At 40.4% G+C, this 27,995-nt stretch overlaps 1 protein-coding gene across 1 annotated transcript in view; it reads left to right on the top strand.

Annotated features, from left to right (window-relative positions):
* The window catches only part of LOC126484903 (Down syndrome cell adhesion molecule-like protein Dscam2), a 505,795-nt gene that overhangs the window by 262,186 nt on the left and 215,614 nt on the right, over positions 1 to 27,995 (top strand). Inside the window, exon 16 of the mRNA XM_050108503.1 lies at positions 22,355 to 22,595. Coding sequence (XP_049964460.1) covers positions 22,355 to 22,595 — 241 coding nt within the window. The remainder of the gene's footprint in view (positions 1 to 22,354; positions 22,596 to 27,995) is intronic.

Below are 27,995 nucleotides of genomic sequence, written 5' to 3'. Positions count from 1 at the left end.
TTTCCTTGGCATTTCAATCCTTTCTTCATTGTCACTCCCTATTGGCAGCATTCTTCTGGAGACCTAAAGGGAGAATAACCAGCAACTTTTTGCCAGTGGAAAGATCACCAAGACGCCGTTTCATTTACAGACTACATTTCTCACAGATACGCGTCATGTGATTCTAGTGAAGAGATTCTCGAAACTTCCTGGCAGATTAAAACTGTGTACCGTACCGAGACTCGAACTCGGGACCTTTGCCTTTCGCGGGCAAGTGCTCTACTAACTGAGCTACCTAAGCACGACTCACGCCCCGTCCTCACAGCTGTACTTCTGCCAGTACCTCGCCTCCTACCTTCCGTGTTCCAAAATGTAGTAGTTTGGAAGGTAGGAGGCGAGGTACTGGCAGAAGTAAAGCTGTGAGGAGGGGGCCTGAGTCGTGCTTGGGTAGCTCAGTTGGTGCCGGCACGGTAGCTCAGCGTGTTCGGTCAGAGGGCTGCGTGCTCTCTGTAATAAAAAAACTGAGGCAAGGAATCAACGATCAGCTTGAACGAATGTCTTGTGACGTACGCCCAGACCTAACGAAACAAACTACATCGAACTTGGTAGAGCACTTGCCCGCGAAAGGCAAAGGTCCTGAGTTCGAGTCTCGGTCTGGCACACAGTTTTAATCTGCCAAGAAGTTTCATATCAGCGCACACTCCACTGTAGAGTGAAAATCTCATTCTGAAGAAATTCTCGTATGTACGCTCTCATATATTTGCTAGACATGACTGTTTGCAGTGCTTTCTCATTATTGTGTTAATCGGACAGTAATGGAGCTTTCCACTTATGAATGCACAGTAAGTTACAATTAATTTTATTTACACTAAGGGTCAACTGCCATTTCCTAACCAAGCACCCACCCTCCGCTGGATTTCCTGCGTTTCGGTTCAATTTAATTTTAATGCGAGTTCTCTACATACAATAGCATCTTCTGTAAACAGTCTCGTGCAGATTTCTTCGTTTTCCAAAATATCGGGAAGCAGCAAAACTGAAAACTGGTATCTGAAAAGACAAGTATAGGTAGTACGGTACCTATTCCATCTTTTCTGCACGCTTCCCCCACGAGTGTTCTCGTCGTACACCTCAGTCGTCAGAAGTCAAAAGTTTTCGGCCCACGTGAGTCGAGCTGAACCCGGCAAACTATGGTATCAGGCAATGCCGTCTGCAACATGTATGTTCAGTGCATGCAAGGCACTCAACTGAAAATAATGTTGTTGTTGTTGCGGTCCTCAGTCCTGAGACTGGTTTGATGCAGCTCTCCATGCTACTCTATCCTGTACAAGCCTCTCCATCTCCCAGTACCTACCGCAATCTACATCCTTCTGAATCTGCTTAGTGTATTCATCTCTTGGTCTCCCTCTACGATTTTTACCCTCCACGCTGCCCTCCAATTGGTGATCCCTTGATGCCTCAGAACATGTCCAACCAACCGGTCTCTTCTTCTTGTCAAGTTGTGCCACAAACTCCTCTTCTACCTAGTTCTATTCAATACCTCCTCGTTAGTTATGTGATCTACCCATCTAATCTTCAGCATTCTTCTGTAGCACCACATTTCGAAAGCTTCTATTCTCTTCTTCTCCAAACTATTAATCGTCCATGTTTCACTTCCATACATGGCTACACTCCATACAAATACTTTCATAAACGACTTCCTGACACTTAAATCTATACTCGATGTTAACAAATTTCACTTCCATACATGGCTACGTTCCATACAAATACTTTCAGAAATGACTTCCTGATACTTAAATCTATATTCAATGTTAACAAATTTCTCTTCTTCAGAAACGCGTTCCTTGTCATTGCCAGTCTACATTTTATATCCTCTCTCCTTCGACCATCATCAGTTATTTTGCTCCCCAAATAGCAAAACTCCTTTACTACTTTAAGTGTCTCATTTCCTAATCTAATTCCCTCAGCATCTCCCGACTTAATTCGACTACATTCCATTATCCTCGTTTTGCTTTTGTTGATGTTTGTCTTATATCCTCCTTTAAAGACACTATCCATTACGTTCAACTGCTCTTCTAAGTCCTTTGCTGTCTCTGACAGAATTACAATGTCATTAGCGAACCTCAAAGTTTTTATTTCTTCTCCATGGATTTTAATACCTACTCCAAATTTTTCTTTTGTTTCCTTCACTGCTTGCTCAATATACAGATTGAATAACATCGGGGACAGGCTACAGCCCTGTCTCACTCCCTTCCCAACCACTGCTTCCCTTTCATGCCCCTCGATTCTTATAACTGCCATCTGGTTTCTGTACAAATTGTAAATAGCCTTTCGCTCCCTGTATTTTACCCCTGCCACCTTCAGAATTTGAAAGAGAGTTTTCCAGTTAACATTGTCAAATGCTTTCTCTAAGTCTACAAATGCTAGAAACGTAGATTTGCCCTTCCTTAATCTAGCTTCTAAGATGAGTCGTAAGGGCAGTATTGCCTCAAGTGTTACAACATTTCTACGGAATCCAAACTGATCTTCCCCAAGGTCGGCTTCTACTAGTTTTTCCATTCTTCTGTAAAGAATTCGCGTTAGTATTTTGCAGCTGTGACTTATTAAACTGATAGTTCAGTAATTTTCACATCTGTCAACACCTGCTTTCTTTGGGATTGGAATTATTTAAAAAATGGTTCAAATGGCTCTGAGCACTATGGGACTTAACATCTATGGTCATCAGTCCCCTAGAACTTAGAACTACTTAAACCTAACTAACCTAAGGACATCACACAACACCCAGTCATCACGAGGCAGAGAAAATCCCTGACCCCGCCGGGAATCGAACCCAGGATTGGAATTACTATATTCTTCTTGAAGTCTGAGGGTATTTCGTCTGTTTCATACATCTTGCTCACCAGATGGTAGAGTTATGTCAGGACTGGCTCTCCCAAGGCCGTCAGTAGTTCCAATGGAATGTTGTGTACTCCGGGGGCCTTGTTTCGACTCAGGTCTTTCAGTGCTCTGTCAAACTCTTCACACAGTATCGTATCACCCATTTCATCTTCATCCACATCCTCTTCCGTTTCCATAATATTTCCCTCAAGTACATCGCCCTTGTATAGACCTTCTATATACTCCTTCAACCTTTCTGCTTTCCCTTCTTTGCTTAGAACTGGGTTTCCATCTGAGCTCTTGATATTCATACAAGTGGTTCTCTTTTCTCCAAAGGTCTCTTTAATTTTCCTGTAGACAGTATGTATCTTACCCCTAGTGAGATAAGCCTCTACATCCTTACATTTGTCCTCTAGCCATCCCTCCTTAGCCATTTTGCACTTCCTGTCGATCTCATTTTTGAGACGTTTGTATTCCTTTTTGCCTGCTTTATTTACTGCAATTTTATATTTTCTCCTTTCATCAATTAAATTCAACATTTCTTCTGTTACCCAAGGATTTCTACTAGCTCTCGTCTTTTTACCTACTTGATCCCCTGCTGCCTTCACTACTTCATCCCTCAGAGCTACCCATTCTTCTTCTAGTGTATTTCTTTCCCCCATTCCTGTCAATTGTTCCCTTATGCACTCCCTGAAACTCTGTACAACCTCTAGTTTAGAATGTTTATCCAGGTCCCATCTCCTTAAATTCCCACCTTTTTGCAGTTTCTTCAGTTTTAATATACAGTTCATAACCAATAGATTGTGGTCAGAGTCCACATCTGCCCCTGGAAATGTCTTACAATTTAAAACCTGGTTCCTAAATCTCTGTCTTACCATTATATAATCTATCTGCTACCTTCTAGTATCTCCAGGATTCTTCCATGTATACAACCTTCTTTCATGATTCTTGAACCAAGTGTTAGCTATGATTAAGCTATGCTCTGCGCAAAGTTCTACCAGGCGGCTTCCTCTTTCATTTCTTAGCCCCAATCCATATTCACCTACTACGTTTCTTTCTCTCCCTTTTCCTACTACCGAATTCCAGTCACCCATGACTATTAAATTTTCGTCACCCTTCACTATCTGAATAATTTCTTTTATTTCATCATACGTTTCTTCAATTTCTTCGTCATCTGCAGAGCTAGTTGGCTTATAGACTTGTACTAATGTAGTAGGCGTGAGCTTCATATCTATCTTGGCCACAATAATGCGTTCACTATGCTGTTTGTAGTAGCTTACCTGCATTCCTATTTTCCTGTTCATTATTAAACCTACTCCTGCATTACCCCTATCCGATTTTGTGTTTATAACCCTATAGTCACCTGACCAGAAGTCTTGTTCCTCCCGCCACTGAACTTCACTAATTCCCATTATATCCGACTTTAACCTATCCATTTCCCTTTTTAAATTTTCTAACCTACCTGCCCGATTAAGGAATCTGACATTCCACGCTCCAATCTGTAGAACGCCAGTTTTCTTTCTCCTGATAACGACATCCTCTTGAGTAGTCCCCGCCCGGAGATCCGAATGGGGGACTATTTTACCTCCGGAATATTTTACCCAAGAGGACAGCATCATCATTTAATCTTATAGTAAAGCTGCATGCCCTTGGGAAAAATTACGGCTGTAGTTTCCCCTTGCTTTCAGCCGTTCGCAGTACCAGAACAGCAAGGCTATTTTGGTTAGTGTTACAAGGCCAGATCAGTCAATCATCCAGACTGTTGCCCTTGCAGCTACTGAAAAGGCTGCTGCCCCTCTTCAGGAACCACACGTTTGTCTGGCCTCTCAACAGATACCCCTCTGTTGTGGTTCCACCTACGGTACGGCTGTCTGTATCGCTGAGCAACGCAAGCCTCCCCACCAACGGCAAGGTCCATGGTTCATGGGGGGGCTGAAAATAATGTGATAACCGAAATAGACAGGACAGATAGCACATTACCATATACCTTTACAGCCAGAAGCAAAAGATGACTTATTTTAAACAATTTACTGTGACTGCAAAAGCTTTCGTTAAGAAAATGTTTAGAAAATACTGTAGTGAAACGGCAGACTGTCCATATTAATGTATTTTCAGGTAGTGTAGAAATTATACCACAGCCAGATACACTACTATTGCTCTGCTGTTAAACTAAAAAGCTGTTTCCGTTTTCATTGTGTGAACATGTCTTAGCTGTACATCTTAGTGTTAACCTCGAACCAAGAAAACATGTGTCATGTTCCCACAAGTGACATCGACACATACCAGCACAGGCAGTGTACTCCTGGTGGCTGTTCTGCCTCATAGTGAAGAATTATTAAGAGAGGGAAGATAAGCTTTGCAGTGATTTGACAGTTTTTCAACTAAAGTATCATATTCTAAAAACTACTTTCTCAAAGTTTATACAAAAGCATTATAAACTTTATTTCATGAATATCAAAATACAATTAGATGAATTAGTCGTGTGATTTAAGCAACGGTTTCCATCAGATGTAGATGTCAAGATCAACTCCAGAATCATCTAAACTTTATACGCTGGAACTAACCATAGATAAAACCCAACTGGTGACTTCGGCGCAAAACATAAATAACAGATCTGAACAACAGTGACATTATCTGATTATTTCTTTCATAAAGGAAAAAACATACCTATTTAAAAACAGCAATGAGAGCACAAATTTGAACGTTATAGTCGTGAAATTACATTATAAATTGTAACTTGATAGGAGACTGCAAGACTTCCAGTTCCCCTCGACGTCAATTTGAAACTCTCGAGGAATCAGAACGGGAAAAAACAAACAGTCTGAGTGCACAGGCACTCTAGAATAGGCCTCCATTCAGTTTAGTCTTCATTTCATTTCACTCTAATATAACTCGATTAGAAATACAGTGCAATTAATGTGATTTTTTCTTTGATCTTTGTTGGGCTTGTTAAGTGAGTTTAAAATTTGGTTGTACTATCATGTATCTCAGAGAAACCAAAAAGTAAATACCGGTACCCACATTTTTAATTAGGTTATTATTATTTCAAAATTTTCTAGTACATTCTATCAGGATCAGAAATGCATGGATACTTAAAAATGTACTATAATCCCTTGCAAACATTAGATTCTCACTTTACACAGTTTTACAGCAGACAAAATTTTGTTGGAATATCAAAACGTGTAACAAATGGTAGAAGCATTTTGTATAACAAACAAATAATGGTTTATAAAGTAATAAAAAACAAATAATCTTTTTATCCACTGAAAAATGGCTTTTTTGTCAGGCGCAATATAAACGCTATACACAAAATTCATTTGAAAGTGACCATGCATTTATGATCATGGTGCTATATACCCTCCAATACAAGCCCACAAGCTACACGAAGAGAAAAAAATTACTGTCACTGCACGTGTAGGATATTAATCCAAATACCTTTCCACTTCTGGAGAAAATAAAGATGGCGAACAAAAGAGTAACCAAACTGGCGTACAGATAATTATTGATGTTGAGACTACAAACAGGTGAAAAGATGTGATTTTAATGAAGACTTCACCATAAGTGACACTAAAAATAATGATGCAGTTAGTAATGATGAGGAAATTACTAAGTCATAACACACTGCTGATGCGTGTAACTTTGATTCTTCTTCATTCAGTGATGTTGCACATTGGCCAGTACCTGTTCCAGAGCATAGCTCTATCAGAACTGTGATTACTGAAAAGAGTGGTGAAGTATATCAAAACAATATGGGACCTTTTGAATCTATAGAAAGACCAGGTGCACACACTAAAGGGCTACATCGTTTAACTTCATCGTGGTTTTTGTCCATACTTGAATGACTAAATATTTAAGGAAATGGATGTTATATTCACAGTTAACAAAGAAAACGTACTGTATTTGCTCCTGATTATGTGCCTCTGAAGGCGACACCAACAAACATAAATTTATTTCTGGCATTTGTCAGAGGTGGAAATTAAATCCAAAGATATCAAAGCATGTATCATCAGCTGAGCATCTTTCAAATTTAGAAACAATACTTTCTATGGGCATGAAACTTAATGAAACCATTGACAAAAATAATCAGAAGATCGTTAATGGTGAGAAGAAGGAAAGGAGAAACATTTTACTTTGTCTTTTAAATATTAGATTATTTTTAGCCCAGCGAAACTTCGCTTTCTGATGTCATCCTGAAGATGTTTCACCCAAAAACAGAGGAAGTTTCTTAGAAAGGATGTAGTTGATGCCGAAATATGATCCAGTACTGACAGGGCGCTATAATTGCGTAGGCTTCCGCGGCCAGAGTCAGTCAACATAAAAGTTTTCTGGAAAGGGTACCGCGTCATAATATAAATTTTCTCCAGCAGCAGTAGCCTTTTTTTTTTTTTTTTTTTTACATTATGACGCAGTACCCTACCCAGAAAACTTTTGTGTCAGCTGACAGGGTATTGTTTAAAAATTGAAGAGTCTGCTTGTGGGCCAAGAGAGTATCTTCTTATTTGTCAAAATGGATACAAAACGAATTTTTTGTTTTGCGCAAACATGTTAAGGAAAAAATATTGCAGGTATAAAAAGGGCTAAATATTATGGAATGATTTTTGGCAGCACTCCCAATGAAAGCAGAACTGATCAAACAACTTAGATAATTATATATGTCCATATAGAAAACAACTCATCAGTGTGGGATTCGTACCAGGTCGGGTTGACAGAGGAGATAGAGAAGATCCAAAGAAGAGCAGCGCGTTTCGTCACAGGGTTATTTGGTAAGCGTGATAGCGTTACAGAGATGTTTAGCAAACTCAAGTGGCTGACTCTGCAAGAGAGGCACTCTGCATCGCGGTGTAGCTTGCTGGCCAGGTTTCGAGGGGGTGCGTTTCCGGATGAGGTATCAGATATATTGCTTCCGCCTATTTATACCTCCCGAGGAGATCACAAATGTAAAATTAGAGAGATTTGAGCGCGCACGGAGGCTTTCCGGCAGTCGTTCTTCCCGCGAACCATATGCGACTGGAGCAGGAAAGGTAGATAATGACAGTGACACATAAAGTGCCCTCCGCCACACACCGTTGGGTGGCTTGCAGAGTATAAATGTAGATGTAGAACTATGTGGAAGCTCAAAAATTCTTCTTTAGGTTTTTTATACCGGAAAAGACTGCAGAGGATATGTCAAAGGATATTTAGTAGCAGCTGGAAGGAGATGGGCTGGGAATTGTGTTGTACAGCACTCAAGGTTATGATAATGCCGCGTCAACGTCAGGTGTACGTTGAAGAGTACAACGAAAAATTCGAGCAGTCAATCCAAAAGCTCTGTTCAGTCTTTCTGCAGTTCATGAATTCCCCTTTTTTCCCTCCTAACGTCACCCATTTTGGAACTGTAGAGCAGTTACAGTTTCAAAACAGTTACATTCATTCTACTCGCCTTCTGCATATTGCTGGTGATTGCTTGTAAAACAAGAAAATGTGAAATGATTGTCTGATATTCAATGGTTCACTCATTACAATCCAGTGAAAGACTGAAAGAAACCTTGGAAACAATTGTGATTACTCTGGAAGATATGTGAAATCTGTCCGAAGCAAACATTGATACTAGATCTGCTGCAGGCTTCTTCATTCGAGCTATAAGCTATATGTGATTATACTGGAGGAAGTAAAATTAGTCCAACTTATCTACAGTCTCCAAAAATGACTTTGGATAAAGGACTCAACATATTAAAAACCCTGACTAAGTTTTTAATGACAAAAGCAATTACCATCATAGACAATGCTTTCACTTTGGGGACTAAAAATTGCAATGATGTGATAATTAACATTGAAATATGAGGAAGAAGGGCAAATAAAACAATGCTTGGTGAACTAGCCCATGCTGTTGGATTATTGATTCAAGAAAAGTTAGCCACTCAATATTTGAATGCATATACCGATTTACACAAGAATCGTCACGATACACGGCCATGAAGGAAATTACAAAAATTTTCCATATAGTTAAAACAGAATTTATACTTGAAGCTTCCGATTATGCTTAGCACTGGAGAATCTAATAGAAAGTGACTACGAGTTTGATACGGAGCAGGTTCTGCATGAAATAAAATGGTATCATAGGCATCTATATGCCACAGATATTAGTGTGGACATTATTGCTAAATGAACAGCCTGGGAAATCCTTCAATTAGTAATTAAACTAGCAAACCCGGCAATGCTTCGCAAAATTTCTTGCCTCCCTCCCCTTCACTCTGCCCATCCTCTCTCTCTCTCTCTCTCTCTCTCTCTCTCTCTCTCTCTCTCTCTCTCTCTCTCTGTATATCTCCTCCTGCTCCCATGTCTCTGTACTGAACCTCCTCCTGCCTCTCTCTGTCAACTTGGTGACAGCGTTTCCCCTTTATATACTACATATGTATTTATGTATATAATATATTTGAAAAATAGCCTATGTCTGTCCGAATGTTCATTAGAGTATTGTATTGTAGAGTAAATCGGTCAAGAACTTTTCGAGATTTGTGGTAACTATGCATCCCCTTATATATTAAATATAAATGTATACATTATATGTATTATATGTATTATAAAACTATACACCTTGTGTCCTTCTGAACGTTCATTGGAGTGTCGTGTAAAAATTTGTGCTAAATCGGTCAAGTACTTTTAGAAATTTTCAATAACGACGTTTCCACTTTATATATCTCATATAGATTTATATATTACACACATCACTTTCAAAGCGATTTTTCATTGTGAAAACTTGTCACAGCAGAACTGTCAAAGTGAGTGCAATTTTTTTTGTAATTTTCTTTACCAAATGTACCATTACCATTCACAATTACAAACACAATGGGAAAATCAGCCATATCGGTTGAGTTGTTAAGTGGTGATCTTTCACAATTAATTTTAATTTCTGACTTTTCTGATGGATTTTTCAAAAACTTTATTTCATACAAACCTTGTCCTGATAATAATGAACACAACAAAGAAGAAAACAAAGAGATTGGTCAAGCTGTTCTCAGGTGATAATCTTTTGTAGGTGCGGCGATTGATTTTTATTTATATAGATGGGACTTCAGTGACTGATTACCCTGTATATCACTTATAATGCAATACTTCTTCCCCATGAAAACATCAGGTAACGAATAGACTAATGAAGCTTAGGTTTATTCAACAGTGAGCTAATGGAAATGCTGTAAGTGGCCCGATGATTCAGAAAAAGACACATTAATTTCGAAAATGGCTGGGTCAGTAGGGGTGCACCAGCTCGACATCTACAGTGAAATATTATTCGCTGACAGTGGAGCTCTTAAAAAACAAAAAGTAAATCAGGAAAATCTGTCACTAGATCGAACGCAGTTACAGAATACTTCTGATGAATGCGCTAGCCTCTACAAATGAAGCTTCCACTCCAGGTTATAAGAAATCAAAAGACAGAGTAAAGCTTCAATCTTGCAGCCAGGGCCTCTGGAGATCATAAACTGTCTCTTTTGTTTATTGGTAAGTCTGCCAAGAGCATTCAAAAATATACAGATGTCGGCCTTACTAACTTTGTATAAAAATCAAAAAAGTACGTGGATAGACATCTTGAGTTTTAAGGGGCAGTTTTTTCGATACATTTGTCCCAGAAACAAAATAAATACTGCTTAACAAGCAACCAATTACCACCAAAGGCAGTACTTAACAACGCACCATACCACTCCAAAGCTGAATAATTTCATAGTGGAGATATTTACGCAATTTTTTTAACTCTCAGTACTACCAGCCTTATCCAGCCAATGGACCAAGGAACACTGATATGTCTAAAAAAAAATGTATCGGTGTAAGTTGTTGCAATCCCTTCTGCACACTATAGAAAATGAACCCCAACAGTCCTGTCAATGAAGGAAAACTAAGAGATTTTGTACAGTGGTAGGAAGGATGTCATGAATAACATACGAAAAATACCCAACGGCATTATGTGAGCAGGTTTGGGAGGCAGAAGCGGACTTTTAAAGGCACTTTTTTGAGTTTTTCTTGAATATCTCAAATACTGCAGTTTTTGCAAAAATGTTTTCCAATATAAAATTAAACTATATTAAATTCCCTACAAAACAGGTCTTATTCATTTTGTTCTTTAGGAATAGTAATTTCTTCGTTGTAGGGAATGTAAAAATCGAACTTGTTAAAAGATTGTAAGAGGGTCGAAGGGGTGGGGGTTGAGGGTACCAACATGGTTTGGCACTTCCCTCCTTCATTGGTTTGCAAACTGAAGAGTGAGCAGGTACTTCACCATTCTACCTACCCCACTACATCACAGGAAACAACTGCAGGGTGTTTCACAAAGTTACATCAGCTCTGGAGATTGCACTTAAGAATCATTGGCAACACAGCGTACAGATATCCCTGGAGCAGGGAGAAGGGGATCAGATATGAGTTACTAATAACACTAAAGCATATGGACAGAATCTACGTAAATCTGTGCACACTCTTCTACACTTTTATTGGGGAAATCGATCCTTAGTCATGCTGTATGGCAGTCATAGCATTGTTCCAGGAAAGTCAACTTTCCCCACTGCAAGTGCCACATTTCCTGTTCTATCCTCTTATGTGAGTAGACAAAATGATTTCACTAAGTGCATGTTTATATAGTGTTTATTTTCAGTTTATTAAATGAGTACCTATTTGCAGCTGTTAAGTGAGCTTTGACGTAAAATATGTTCCCATAAACAGTTGCTGAAAAGTGCCTAATTTGTTAGTGTGATGTTGTTAGTAACCTCTTTAGTGTGGGGGAGAAAGGGACTGGATTGTTAAATGTGACATCTTGCTGCTGTCTATCATTGACAGTGTATCTTACAGCCATGCAGTTGTGTTGTCGTAAGTTAATGAATGACCAGAAAGTTACTGAAATACTCACAGTATTAATTGTCGTACTGGTAAACTGCATAAATCACTTCCATTCAGGAACTGCTAACAGCTGTAGAGTGGGCTGCACTGAGTAAGCCACTTACCACAAGTCCACAGTCTATATTCCAAGGTGGTTGTGAATACATCTGATGGAATTGGACTGAGAATGTTCAGGTCTAGGACAGTAATCTGCTGTAATGCATTGCTTCACTTATGCTGAAACATCTGAAGTTCCATAACACCTATGAGACCCATTTAGGTGGCAGAGACAATTTTAGCCTCTGGGTCACTTCAGATGTTGGAATGATGCATTTGATACCACTCATGCTGTGAAAATTACTGCAACCAGTGACAGTGGAGAAAATGAAATACATATCGCAGCATGGAACAATTGGGACAGGTTCTTCAGTGTGGTAGGCAGTTAAAAGCTCCAGTTGTTGAACTTTTTTATATAAGAGCTTACATAACAACTGCAAATAGATGCTCATTTAATAAACTGAAAAAATCCTCCACTATATAAACACATGCTCAGTGAAGCCATTTTGTCTACTCAGTTAAGAGAAGTGGACAGGAAATGCTGGGAAGGTATATGAAACGTGGGACTTAGGGAAAGCAGGAAAGGTGCGGATGGGGCCTAATAAGTTACCATTAGTTGCACAGAAAACACATACACTTTATTTTTAAAAACAAAACTCTCAACAATCATTTTTAAAGATTTTACTACACTGGCGGCTGAAAGCCTTATTAGAAGAATTGCAAGTTATTCTCGGCTGAAGGCCACAAGCAATGTTACACACAATCAATTGCTGAAGGGCTGATTAAGAAGGTTCAAAATTATTCATCGGCTGAAGACCAGAAGCAATTTCAAAAATACACAATGGCTGAAGGCCTGAATTACCAATAAGGTGGACATCTAAATGTTAAAAATACCAAAAACCCTTTTAAAAATCTTAATAACTGTAACGAGCTATAGTGACAGCTGAAGGCCTTATCAAGACAGAACTGAAACTACTTGTCAGCTGAAAGCCACAAGCAATGTTACAAACAATTAACAGCTGAAGGCCTGCAGCAATTTCAGAATACACAACGGCTGAAGGCCGGAATTACAAGTGAGGAAGGCAGCTACACATTAACAAATACTAAGATATTTTCTTCTTAACAATCAAAATGGTAACAAGCCATAGTAACAGCTGAAGGCCTTATTAAGAAAAAAATTGCAAATTATTGGTCAGCTGAAGGCCACAAACAATGTTACACACAACCAACAGCTGAAGGCCTGATTAAGAAAGTTGAAAATTATTTGTGGGCTGAAGGCCACAAGCAATTTCAGAGTATACAAGGGCTGAAGGCCTGAATTACAAATAAGGTGGACAATTACACTTTAAAAATACTAAAACCTTTTCTAATAATCTATAGTGATGGCTGAAGGCCTTACTAAACCAGGATTGAAAATTATTTGTCGGCTGAAGGCCACAAGCAATGTTACAAACAATTAACGGCTGAAGGCCTGATTAAGAAAGGATTCAAAATTACTGGGGGCTGTAGGCCACAAGCAGTTTTCAGAATACTCAACAGCTGAAGGCCTGAATTACAAGTAAGGAAGGCAGTTGCATGTTAAAATACTAAAACCTTTTTAAAACAATCTTAATGAACTGTGACAGACTATAGTGATGGCTGCAGGCCTTATTAAGAGAAAATTGAAAGTAATTTGTTGGCTGAAGGCCACAAGCAGTGTTACACAATTAACAGCTGAAGACCAGAATTACAAGTGGGGAAGGCAATAACATGTTAAAACATTAGAGTAAATTTTAAACAATTATAACAACTTGTCCAAATAAGATGGAGTGACCCACAGACAGTGCTCCCTGGATCAACCTTAGGAAGGTGAGATAGGCTGTTTAAGCAGTGAGACAGGCAGCCAAGAGTTGTACTCAAGTAACAGGATGGCAACTCACACTAGGGGTAGCTTAAGCGCCGACCGACCAACTAACCAATCCGCCTAACGTCCGATCACCAGTACAACGACAGAATATTTTTAGACAAGGGGGAAGAGACGGACAGCACCACATCTTCAGAAACACACACAAGGCCGAAGGCCTCCCAAAGACATATGCACACTACAATTCAAGAGGCTATCGAATTACATGATGTGTCGGGCAGCATCAACGCGACGAGGAAAGGCACACCGCTGGAAAAGTACGCTAACCTCCAGGGCAGACAATTGGGGCATTAGCGGCCACAAGGCAGAAAAAAGTACCGCTCATTGCACTTCACTAATAAGAATAATACTAAATCCAGACTAACATCAAGGAGTAGAAGGCAGCTAATAGCTTCCACCAACCAGACAGACTCTACTTGTTGGTTGGTCTCACCGACCCTGGGAGCAGCAACATGCAAACGACAGTGAGACCTCAAACAGTGGAGATTTCAGTACTGGACACAGTTCACTCAACTTCAAACGTCCTGGGTTCAGTCGTTGGCTATAGCAGTCCCGGCCTACCCTCATGCTGCAGACCTCCTCGCTGCTCCATCCAAAGCTGAACTACCAACACCAGAACGCAGGCAGCATTTAAATAACTGGACATTAAAAACCACACAAGATATACACAGAATTGTGAAGACAATTCCACAATGTCTCAAACAATACTAAAACCAGTCACTGTGAAACAACGCAGACAAATTATAAGTCGGCACACACACAGAGAAGCCATAAGTGGTGGGAAAACCAAATGCATATCATCCGCTGCAGCGACCAACTGAACGACCAACCAATGGTCATCTCCACTCAAGTCAGGCATGGAAAAGATCTCAGTATAAATGGTCAACTAACAACTTATTGCCATGAGGGCACTGCAACAGGTGGACACACACACTCACACACACACACATACACACACACACACACACACACACACACACACACACACACACACACACAGGTGAAAGTTGCGCTACTCGAATATCACGGTACATTCAACTAAAGCTCACTGGATCTGGTCCTTGATGTGGTCGTGCACTCTCGTGACCACATCCTTCCATCAGACAGTGCATGTGTGTCACCAACAGTCGGGCAAGTACTGGCTGTCTGGCCCTCACTGCTGCTCTGTCGCAACTCAACTCCCCTCAAAACACAACAACCCGGAAATACTAGAGGCCACTCCAGAGATGGTACCACAGGATTCCCTATCAATAAGCACTGCTTTTGTCATTCGTGGACAGACAAGATGAGCAAATATAGTGGCGCCAGTGAATACACCAAGAAAACCAGACACCACTATCGCTATTACAAGATGCCAAGCTATGAAAGGCATCAAAGCGAGCTGCAAACTGCTCAGTATAGTCTGTCTGCAATATAAAAACCAAGAAGTGCTCAAAGTTACTTTTCTCAAAAGAATGCTACAGCCACCATACATGGTGGCTAAAAATCAATTTCACTTCTAGCAGTGTACAACAGTGTGCACAGATTTATGTAGTTTCTTTACATAAGTGTATCTTGTATTAGTATTATTAGTAACTGATATCTGTACTCCATGCAGTGTTAATGCCATTTGTGGCAAACAACCCCCCCCCCCCCCCCTGCAAGCACAACTGCACATTACATGAGTCATAAGCTGTGCTGTTGAGAGTAGGCATAGCTGGATAGATAGAGTTGGGAAACATCCACTCACGCTTCAGTCTGCAGCTCTATGAATGAGGGAAATGCATGACCACAACCCAGCAACCTACCTTTCCTCGCACTTCTACCCTCCACCCCCATCCCCTCAACCTCCACCCCCTCCACCATTTTACACCCACAGAACACAATTTGTCTTTTAATAGCCCTTTACTGCACTTAGACATGGTGCATACATTTAATAATTGTTCTTAACCCACTTCATTTAATTGTAAAAAGTAATTTTATATCATCAAAACATTATTTTTAATATAAATTTAATGTTGTTGTTGTTGTGGTCTTCAGTCCTGAGACTGGTTTGATGCAGCTCTCCATGCTACTCTATCCTGTGCAAGCTTCTTCATCTCCCAGTACTTACCGCAACCTACAGCCTTCTGAATCTGCTTAGTGTATTCATCTCTTGGTCTCCCTTTAAGATTTTTACCCTCCACGCTGCACTCCAATGCTAAATTTGTGATCCCTTGATGCCTCAGAACATGTCCTACCAACCGGTCCCTTCTTCTTGTCAAGTTGTGCCACAAACTCCTCTTCTACCTAGTTCTATTCAATACCTCCTAATTAGTTATGTGATCTACCCATCTAATCTTCAGCATTCTTCTGCAGCACCACATTTTGAAAGCTTCTATTCTCTTCTTGTCCAAAACCATTTATCGTCCATGTTTCACTTCCATACATGGCTACACTCCATATAAATACTTTCATAAACGACTTCCTGACACTTAAATCTATACTCGATGTTAACAAATTTCTCTTCTTCAGAAACACTTTCCTTGCCATTGCCAGTCTACATTTTATATCCTCCCTACTTCGACCATCATCAGTTATTTTGCTCTCCAAATAGCAAAACTCCTTTACTACTTTAAGTGTCTCATTTCCTAATCTAATTCCCTCAGCATCTCCCGACTTAATTCGACTACATTCCATTACCTCATTTTGCTTTTGTTGATGTTCATCTTATATCCTCCTTTCAAGACATTGTCCATTCCATTCACTGCTCTTCCAAGTCCTTTGCTGTCTCTGACAGAATTACAATGTCATCGGCAAACCTCAAAGTTTTTATTTCTTCTCCATGGATTTTAATACCTACTCCAAACTTTTCTTTTGTTTCCTTTACTGCCTGCTCAATATACAGATTGAATAACATCGGGGAGAGGCTAAAACCCTGTCTCACTCCCTTCCCAACCACTGCTTCCCTTTCATGCCCCTCGACTCTTACAACTGCCATCTGCTTTCTGTACAAATTGTAAATAGCCTTTCGCTCCCTGTATTTTACCCGTGCCACCTTAAGAATTTGAAAGAGAGTATTCCAGTCAACATTGTCAAAATCTTTCTCTAAGTCTACAAATGCTAGAAACATAGGTTTGCCTTTCCTTAATCTTTCTTCTAAGATAAGTCGTAGCGTCAGTATTGCCTCATGTGTTCCAACATTTCTACAGAATCCAAATTTATCTTCCCCGAGGTTGGCTTCTACCAGTTTTTCCATTCGTCTGTAAAGGATTCACGTTAGTATTTTGCAGCTGTGACTTATTAAACTGATAGTTTGGTAATTTTCACATCTGTCAACACCTGCTTTCTTTGGGATAGGAATTATTATATTCTTCTTGAAATCTGAGGGTATTTCGTCTGTCTCTTACATCTTGCTCACCAGATGGTAGAGTTTTGTCATGACTGGCTCTCCCAAGGCTGTCAGTAGTTCTAATGGAATGTTGTCTACTCCCGGGGCCTTGTTTCAACTCAGGTCTTTCAGTGCTCTGTCAAACTCTTCACGCAGTATCGTACCTCCCATTTCATCTTCATCTACATCCTCTTCCATTTTCATAATATTGTCCTCAAGTACTGTGGCGTTCACTGGGTTATTCAGTGGTTTGGTATTTAACTAATTTGTAAATGGAAATGATAATCTTATTTTATTACATTGAGTAATTACTAAATAATTTTTCTCCCAGCTAAAGATTTGATCAAGTTGCTAAAGAACTCCAAGTTAACGTCATGTTAAAGTGTTGTCTGTAAGTTGTGTAAGTGTCACTAAATCACAGTTCATACAACAGATTCTATACAACTATTGATCAAGATGGAAGCAGTTATCTTCAGCAAAATGATCATTAAAACCACTGAATATCAGCCGCGCACGACACTGAAATATGTTTCCTGAAACAATATTCTTCGCAATTCATGCGTAATTAATTTCGCCTCCATACATCAGCTAGAAAAGTTTATTATAAGGATCATGCTATGAGCACTGTTTTTAAAGAACCAATCTGATTCGAATCATTTTCATTAAAATGAGGAGTTCGGGACCACCAGTGCACATTTATTTTTACACATTTGTATTACGTTCAGCATTTATGTCTGCAGAGTTGCGTAATTTGAATTTGCCGCTGTGATAATTGTTAAGATGGCGCCAGACAATTGATAGAGACTTCCTATTGCTAGAGCAAATAAGTATTTTAAATGCTTATTGAACTTTACAGAATCTCTATTTTCGTATTGTGCACTATTTAGACTTCATCAAGCAAACATTTGATTTGTTTCTAAGGAAAACACAGACAAACACGAGATACAAATCGCTATCACCAATGACTGCGCTCGTTGCAGCGGAAAGAAATAATTAACACAGATAATGCTTACTGAGAGAGGAATTAGAGTTACAAATAATTAATCACTCATATTTATAATAATAATGAACTCTATTTTCAAGTAATAATTAACAAATAATTACAATTTCTTAACAGACCTCAGTTTGATATGCATCTTGCGTGCTGAACCTACAAAAGCCAACCAACAAAAGGTAAAAACAAAGGAAGACAAACGCAGATCATAAAAGGAATTTACAATTGTCATTGTCTTTGTATGATACACGTCGATATGCCCAATTACATTTTTTCATATGTCGAATAGAAAAGGGTTATAACTGTTACAGGCATAATTTCCTCTCATCGCACTGTAGCCAAAAATTTATCACGTGGATGTTACAGTACATTGCTCTTGTATAGACCCTCTATATACTCCTTCCACCTTTCTGCTTTCCCTTCTTTGCTTAGAACTGGGTTTCCATCTGAGCTCTTGATATTCATACAAGTGGTTCTCTTTTCTCCAAAGGTCTCTTTAATTTTCTTGTAGGCAGTATCTATCTTACCCGTAGTGAGATATGCCTCTACATCCTTACATTTGTCCTCTAGCCATCCCTGCTTAGCCACTTTGCACTTCCTGTCGATCTCATTTTTGAGACGTTTGTATTCCTTTTTACCTGCTTCATTTACTGCAATTTTATATTTTCTCCTTTCATCAATTAAATTCAACATGTCTTCTGTTACCCAAGGATTTCTACTAGCTCTTGTCTTTTTACCTACTTGATCCTCTGCTGCCTTCACTACTTCATCCCTCAGAGCTACCCATTCTTCTTCTAGTGTATTTCTTTCCCCCATTCCTGTCAATTGTTCCCTTATGCATTCCATGAAACTCTGTACAACCTCTGGTTTAGAATGTTTATCCAGGTCCCATCTCCTTAAATTCCCACCTTTTTGCAGTTTCTTCAGTTTTAATATACAGTTCATAACCAATAGATTGTGGTCAGAGTCCACATCTGCTCCTGGAAATGTCTTACAATTTAAAACCTGGTTCCTAAATTTCTGTCTTACCATTATATAATCTATCTGCTACCTTCTAGTATCTCCAGGATTCTTACAAGTATACAACTTTCTTTCGTGATTCTTGAACCAAGTATTAGCTATGATTAAGTTATGCTCTGTGCAAACTTCTACTAGACAGCTTCCCCTTTCATTTTTTACCCCCAATCCATATTCACCTACTATGTTTCCTTCTCTCCCTTTTCCTACTCTCGAATTCCAGTCACCTACAACTATTAAATTTTCATCTCCCTTCACTACCTAAATAATTTCTTTTATCTCATCATACATTTCATCAATTTCTTCATCATCTGCAGAGCTAGTTGGCATATAACCTTGTACTATTGTAGTAGACGTGGGCTTCGTGTCTACCTTGGCCACAATAATGCATTCACTATGCTGTTTGTAGTAGCTTACCCGCACTCCTATTTTTTTATTCATTATTAAACCTACTCCTGCATTACCCCTATCCGATTTTGTATTTATAACCCTGTATTCACCTGACCAGAAGTCTTGTTCCTCCTGCCACCAAACTTCACTAATTCCCACTATATCTAACTTTAACCTATCCATTTCCCTTTTTAAATTTTCTAACCTACCTGCCCGAATAAGGGATCTGACATTCCATGCTCCGACCCATAGAACGCCAGTTTTCTTTCTCCTGATAACGACATCCTCTTGAGTAGTCCCCGCGCGGAGATCCAAATGGGGGACTATTTTACCTCCGGAATATTTTACCCAAGAGGACGCCATCATCATTTAACCATACAGTAAAGCTGCATGCCCTTGGGAAAAATTATGCCTGTAGTTTCCCCTTGCTTTCAGCCGTTCGCAGTACCAGCACAGCAAGGCCGTTTTGGTTAGTGTTACAAGGCCAGATCAGTCAATCATCCAGACTGTTGCCCTGCAACTACTGAAAAGGCTGCTGCCCCTCTTCAGGAACCACACATTTGTCTGGCCTCTAAACAGATACCCCTCCGTTGTGGTTGCACCTATGGTACAGCCATCTGTATCACTGAGGCACATGAGCCTCCCCACCAACGGCAAGGTCCATGGTTCATGGGGAAGGGGGGGGGGGGGATACGTTTAATATTCTGTGGTTTTTGCTTGCCCTGCAACATGGAAATTATATGTCCTAGAGAAAAACTGAGTAGGATCTATTTTGTAGTAAATGTAATGTTGTTTCATGGGAAACATTTTCGCTAGTATCTGTGGTTTTTGAGTTGAAGAAAAACATAACAGTGCTCTTTAAATGCCCTCTCACTACCGCACATTTGCACCCCACTTTTAGTAGATTGTTCATGACACTCCCTCCTACCATTGTATTAAATTTGTGACTACATTAATTTTTTCACATATTCGGTTTTTTTTATCTTCAATATTATGAAAAGGATAGTTACTAATCACCATATAGCAGAGATGTTGAGTTGCAGATAAGCACAACAAAAAGACTGTCACAAAATAAGCTTTCGGCTAACAAGGCTTTTGTCAGAACTGAATGACAGACACACAGACACACTCACACTACACTACTCACACACACACACACACACACACACACACACACACACACACACACACACACACACGACCACAGTCTGTGGCAGCTGAAGCCGGACAACAAGCAGCAGCAGCACATGATGGGAGAGGCAACTCTTTTGTCTTTTTGTTGGGCATATCTGTGACTCAGCAGCTCCGCTATATGGTGAGTATCAACTATCCTTTTCATAATATTGTTACATTCCTTCTGGATTTTCCACTGTTTTGCTCTTCATTGGTTGGGCTACAATCAGTAGAAGCTGCCTTGAAAAAAAAAATAATTTGAAGGATGTTGTCTACTAGTTTGCAGCTTGGAACCTTTTAAAATCAGAAACATAATAAAAAGTGTTGAGAAATTCTCTTAGAAGAAAACAAAAATAAACAGTTGTTATATCTCATTCATTTTTCTGGGTGCAAAAATGCAGATGACAATAAAATGCCAATTTGTTTGAAACAGCACAGTCAGTATGACGTACTTGGCAGTGCTATTGTGGAAATGGTAAATATAAAGGAAACAGCGATTCAAGTTATGAAGAGAAATAGGACGATTTTGGTGGCAACGAAGCAATTCATAGCGATACAGTCTATTAGCACTGCATTACGTGGAGCACAAGAATGTGACAACTGCAGCTGATGTTATGCTTCTACAAAGATAATTGTAGTAAACTCCTAAAAACAGATGTTGTTCACAAAAACTTAACTATTGATTCTTTTTTCCAAAAATAAAATTTGTACAGTAGTAACAGCTGTACACAAATTCAAATAATAAGTATGTGTTTACAGTACAATGTAGTATCACATACTACTACCACTGGTGATCAGTCTATATGTCCCCTCTGCCACTGTTTACATCACATATCATCAACAGTGTACCTTAGGGTAATCATATCTTGACATGTTGCTGCGATTTTTCCTTCTACTATCCTTTCAAGTACAGGTTGCATCTACAATGCAAGCCACAATATTTTCCTAGTCATGCAATAAAACCATATAATTTAGCAACTGTGGCTATTTCACATCTAACCATTGTTGCTATATACTCTGATATTTCATTTTGTTTTGTTTTTTTTACAGAGAATATTAATTGCAAACAGCTTTCGGGGGAAAAATATTTTATTGCAACAAGGACTGAAGAGTTATCATGGCAAATTGAAAGAGTATATGACAATCAACTCAAAACAACATATCCCTTTTTTGCATCTAATCTCTGTGATTGACCAATCCCATCATAATCATGCCTACTCAAACCAGTAAATCTACAGTCTCTCTGTGCTTCATCTCCAGTACTTCAAACTGATTGGTGATCTTATAGCAGAGATGCCCACTAAAGATACTCAGGTCTTGAGTAGAAATCTCTGTAACATTATTATGAAAAGGATAGTTACTACTCACTATATAGCAGAGATGTTGAGTCACAGAGGGGCACAACATAAAGACTGTTGGAAAATGAGTTTTCAGCCAACAAGGCTTTCATCAAAATAAGACGACAAGACACACACACACACACACACAGACACACAGACACACACACACACACACACACACACACATCACACACACACACACACACACACACACACACACACACACACATGCATGCACACTCACACACACGCATGCACACTGACACACACGCAAACACAACTCACACACATTCCATCCAGAGTTTTCCTTTGTTTATTCTCTGTAACATAATAGATACTGTGCATATGCTAATTATTTTATTGATTTATAACAATTTGTAAACGAAAAAATTACTGAATCCTAATATTTCATTAAATGAACTTGTGCTATGTTGTAGCCACCACTGCAGAGCTATGCAAATGGAGAGATCCTTGGCTACCACGTAAACTACCGCCAAGTTTCTGGACCAGGTGGTCAGGGGCAGCAGCTGCAGCGCACTGTCAGGGGTGCACATAGGCTGGAAGTGCTGCTCACTTCCCTGGAACACTACACACGCTATGAGGTTACTGTGCGTGCTTTCAACCAGGTTGGCTCAGGCCCTGCATCACCACCTCATTTTGTCACCACTCTCGAGGGTGGTAGGTAAATATTGCATGGTTTGTGTTTTCTGATGCTTATCATAGTACTTATAAAATAAAGTCAGGTATTATTTGAATGGGGTAACTTAATACAAACATGAATAGAAGTGAATGATACTCTTAATAAATATCAATGTAAGTCACTAGTACAATATCATAAACAAAGGGAATTACACATAGTTTCCAATATAAAGTGTTGCCCAGCTCTCATCTATGCAATATATAATATATATTAGTCAGGAAAAAGTCACAGTAAGCAGGCGCTAACTAGGTTTTTAAATTTATTCCATTGCTCTCTGCCGGTTTTTTACTTTCTTGCATACGTAAATGGAGGGTGCATATTTAGTGCAAAACAACAATTTGTGGTTACTTATGCCTTCTTCTTTCTTCTTGCCAGTATAACTGCAGAATTATTATCAGAATGCATATTAATTCACTTATTGCTGATATTCAACGATCAAGATTTTATAATCTCATTATGTAAATATGTAAATATATCACTGATTTAATGTACACAACTCTCACCATGAATATCACAAGGAGGAAACCTTCAGGAGAGCATAAGAAGTCAAGTTACACATTAACAAAAGAGAAGCACTTGTTGAAATAATAATTTAACACTACACTGTTACATAAAAACTGTATTTAGAAAGGCTAAATTTAACACGTAAAAAGTAGTATGGCAGCTACCAGTATACTTTAAAAAGCTGCTGCGTCCTCAGTTGTGTTACATTGTTCTCTTTAAAATTCTGGCACAACACATATAATTGACCATTTCCTGTTTACCAAAAGACTGACAGTCAACTACATTTGTAACAACAGAAGCCTGAAGATGTACTTTTCATGCAATCAGTCCTCCAATATAGATGATCATGTAATTTGTAGAAGCCACTAACAAGATATATTTTGCTTCGAATTTGTAGGTATTGTTGTGCTACAGAGTAGAAAAGGAGAAGAAATCAAAATTTTTCTTAAGTTCATGCTATCAGAGATAGCCACATGCAACACCTGACAGAGGTGGTGACAGCTATGCGCTGGAAAGAAACAAGCAACACTGTAAGCTGGTCACATACATAAGCAGCGCATGTTGCTCCATCGACACCGACTGCCAGGCATGAGTTACACATTTAGCAAAATGCCCACAGAGAGAGAGAGAGGGGGGGGGGGGAGGGGGAAGAGGGGGACTGATTATATTCGTTAGCTCTCATTACATGAAGCAACAAGCTTTATCTCAGATGCAATAACACCTTTCAGAGACTTGACAGCGCAGTTGAGAGCCTGTAACAAACTGTTAAGCTAACACATTGGAATGAGGACCAGTGCCCACAAGCAATGGAGGGCGTCACATTCAGTTGTAACAAATGAAGCCTCACATCAATCACATCCCACCCGTCTCGATAAATATTGCAGGTTTCCAGCTCTGTATTCTGTTGGGCATTAGAATCAATGGTGTTTGTACTGAAGCACCCAGTTCAATGACTATTATATAGTGACATTGATGTATTAGATGTTCAGCACATCTCAGGAACATGCAGCTTGCCATTCCCAAGTTGACAACATCCAAGTAACCATGATGTGTTGGGCATGGTGGTCTAGTGGTAAAGCATTTGCCTGGATATCAAGAGGTCACAGAACTAAATTCCAGTTGGACCATGCATTTTTCAGCCTGCATTTTAACCCAGCCTTCACTTCACAGTGATGTGTGGAGTCACCAGAAATGATACATGGTTCAGAATTCTGTCAAACTGTGAGCCCCCTTTCCCCAGTTGGAAAATTGGGGCATGTTAGGGACATGCAAGTGGCTGAAGTGGAGTCCAATTGAAAGGCTTGCATCAGGCCAGTGAGCCACATGAAATGATTAGTTGTTACAATGACCTGCCACTCACAGGACTTCACATTGGCCGTCAACTAACACATCACTGATGGGGAGACTAAGGTCTACCAAAACCAGTGCATCACACAGTGCTTAACACACTAACATCATCATCATCATCAATTCTGTATGAAAGAGTCATTTGATGCTGCTGTTCCTGATCATTGCAGCAGAAACTTCTGGGGGCCAAGGGCCAACCTAAATGGGGTGGGGGGATCATGATCAGTTGACCACATGACTTCTGAAAGTGTGGTACATCCCAATGGGTCACTGTGGGTCATCGCCATCTTCCAGAACAGGATAAAGTATGCTCAAGTGCAGTGTGGGGCACATACAGCCTCGCCTGTAGACTGCCAGACAGCAGCTAATAAGACTTCAGCTGAGTTGCAGAGTAATGGCCTTGATGATAGCCATTTGAGCTGACAACAGGAGTCAGTGGAATTCCATTGTGTCACTGGCACAAGGTGTCACCCGAGGCTGACAAAAAGACACTGAACTATAAATCAGAATCAATAAGTGTTAACTTTCTAATCATGTTTTATTTGTGCCAAAAGATGCTCTACAGGTCCACATCACCATCCTGCAAGCTAGATGTGACTCTGCTCGGCATCCACAAAGTTTGGCATCAGAAATGGTTCTTCAGCAACATCAACATGACACTTATGTTCTTTAGTGACCAGCTATGACTGCAAAGCAGTGAGTCAAAAGAGCATTTTTTACTGGCCTTTTTATTTTGTTGTTTTGTAATGGCCAGGTTTGGACATAGAGATTGGCATATAACGTGGAAAATTACTTTTGTAAAAACCTACAGATCTATCATAACTTCGAGGCAACTGCAAGGAAACTTATTTGGTACCCATGATGCATAATAGCTATAATTTGAATGGATATAGTGTGCCATGTATTATAAAGGTGCTAGTAACTTGCACCACTTGTAGGCATTGTGATCATGCAGCACATGATTGTACCAAGTGCCACTGGTCAATGAGACACAAATATTAGTTAAGATTATTTGTATGAGTTTTGGGTGTGATAGTCTGTTGAGCTTGCTTTTAAAAGAGGCAGTGTTCATTATTAATCTTGTAAGTGTAAAAGTAGTGTGAGCTAGGAAGTCGAGATTAGCATGGAAGGTCAAGGCCGCTATAATGTCACTCCTTAAGCACAACAAGTAGTAGATCAATAATTTATTCAAGACGACATTCATTAAAACAGCTAACATACAATCAACACGTGGCCATCTTAAAACAATCTCCAAAATGACCAATGGCTTCCTTCTCAAGCAATCAGCAAATTAGAATTACTTAATGAACAATGTGTTTTGCTCCTTCGTCCCCTCAAGCATGTCCTAGCACCTCGCAGTGAGTCCCACAACCAACTCCCTGACCGCAAATACCTGCCACCAGATCACAACAGGGGCAAAGATCATAGTACAGCCAGATAATTGATAGTCGTCCAAAGAGATGGTGTGCCAGAAAAGGCGCACCACAGCTCAACCTCCCCCGCTCAAACCTGTCCAGCTCCCCCCCCCCCCCCCTTTTGTCTTACCACCGCTGAAAGAAGGGAAAGAGACTTATCTGACAGGCTTGATTTAACTAAAGTGTACTCTGAACCTCTTGCCCGTTGCAAGCTCCTTAACTAACAAATTAGCAGGACCTAAGACTCTGGTGACAACACACAGTCCCAAGTAATGCTGCACAAACTTACGAGTTCCCATAGCATGAGCATTCCGACCAGTGATGTTCTTAGTAAACACCTCATCCCCCGGTCTTGGCCTGAAAAACACTTCTGCCTTGGTTATAACATTCAGCTTGCCGACGATGGGCTTGTCGGGTTCAGCTAAACTGGTGGCTGTCCGACCTTTGCTTAACGTGATTCAGAAGAATAAAGACTTTCAGTTCAGCAACAATAACTTTATTGCGAGCGCGTATCTGACGACGCCCGTCCTGCATGGACTGATGGGAGTTACGAAATTTGCTTCCGGCCTATACAGAAGCATCCTTAATCCTCGGAAAACTTCCGTAGTTAGGAGAGAAAACAGTACTCGTCCACACAGGCCAGGAGGCACGGAACTACTAACTAACTCAAAAAACAAGGAACATTAATAATAAACAGAACGTTTATAAAAGCTAGAAAACACAGCGCCTCTAGAGGCTGGGCGCGGAACTACACAAACATCGTGTACATTAATTATGACTGCACAGCACTGCACTGACACACACACACACACACACACACACACACACACACACACACACACACACACACACACACACACTCCGGCGAGCTTGAATTAGCCCGCGGCAGCGTCACTACATCAGCCCCCCGGGCGGAAGCGGAGCGTCGGCGTCGAGATACCGCGTCGGAAAGTGCACCCGACATCCAGAACAGGTCGTCCTCATCGGTGGAGGAGGAACAGCGTCAGGAGGCGGATGTTGTGCTGCGTTGAGCGGCGGATGTTGAAGAGCCAGCGCCGGAGCTATGGCGTCAGTGTCTGGAACAGCGGTAGGTGGATGCCTACGACGAGGTGCCGCTAGTGGTGTGTCAGGAAAAACATACGCAGGTTTAACCCGATTCAACGCAACAGTCGTGGTTTTGCCGTTCACTAGGATATCCATCGTGTGGGGACTGCGCCGTAGCACTTCATATGGACCAGAATAAGGAGCCCTCAGTGCGGAGCATGACGTGACGGCATTGTTCCAGGTCCTGGTGCACGAAAGTGGGCGGCTTGCCATGACGTGTGGCTTTCGGAGGGCGAATCTTTGATACATGGTCCCTCAAGCGTTGCAAGAAATCCGGCTGGCCAGTAGCAACTGTCTCTGTGGAATCAGCGTCTACAAAGTCACCAGGAAGGCGCAGTGTTTCTCCATAAACCAGTTCTGCCGCTGACGAGCCCAGGTCTGGTTTGAAAGTCCAGTGTTTCTCCATAAACCAGTTCTGCCGCTGACGAGCCCAGGTCTGGTTTGAAAGTCGTCCGTAAGCCTAACAAGACCATTGGTAGTGCGGTTGTCCAGGTTTCTTCGTGGCACATCAGCGCAGCCTTCAAACAACGGTGCCAGCGTTCGATCACTCCGTTGCTTGCTGGGTGATAACTTGTGGTCTTATGGTGGGTGTAACCACAGAACTTGGTCAGTTGTGAGAACAGGTCTGCTTCAAATTGCCGTCCGCTGTCAGTGGTAATATGTAGTGGGCACCCAAATCTTGCCAACCAAGTCATTGCAAAAGCGGAAGCTAATGTGTCTGCTGTGATATTATCCACCGGCACTGCCTCCGGCCAACGTGTAAAACGGTCGATCGTTGTAAATAGATATCTTTGTCCGTTCGAAGGTGGAAGTGGTCCAACTACATCCAAATGAATGTGGGCAAAGCGAGCGGTGGTAACAGGAAAATCTCCGATCGGTGCATGTACATGGTGGTCAATCTTGCAGCGTTGGCACTGAAGACAAGATCGAACCCACTCGTGGCAGTCTTTCTGCATGCCCGGCCATACGAAATGTTGCGATACTAGGCGGAATGTCGGGCGTACCCCT

The sequence above is a fragment of the Schistocerca serialis genome, chromosome 6, assembly GCF_023864345.2.
Source record: "Schistocerca serialis cubense isolate TAMUIC-IGC-003099 chromosome 6, iqSchSeri2.2, whole genome shotgun sequence".
Lineage (NCBI taxonomy): Eukaryota > Metazoa > Arthropoda > Insecta > Orthoptera > Acrididae > Schistocerca > Schistocerca serialis.
The sequence above is the reverse complement of the archived record's forward strand: the minus strand, read 5'-3'. Positions and strand labels throughout refer to the sequence as shown.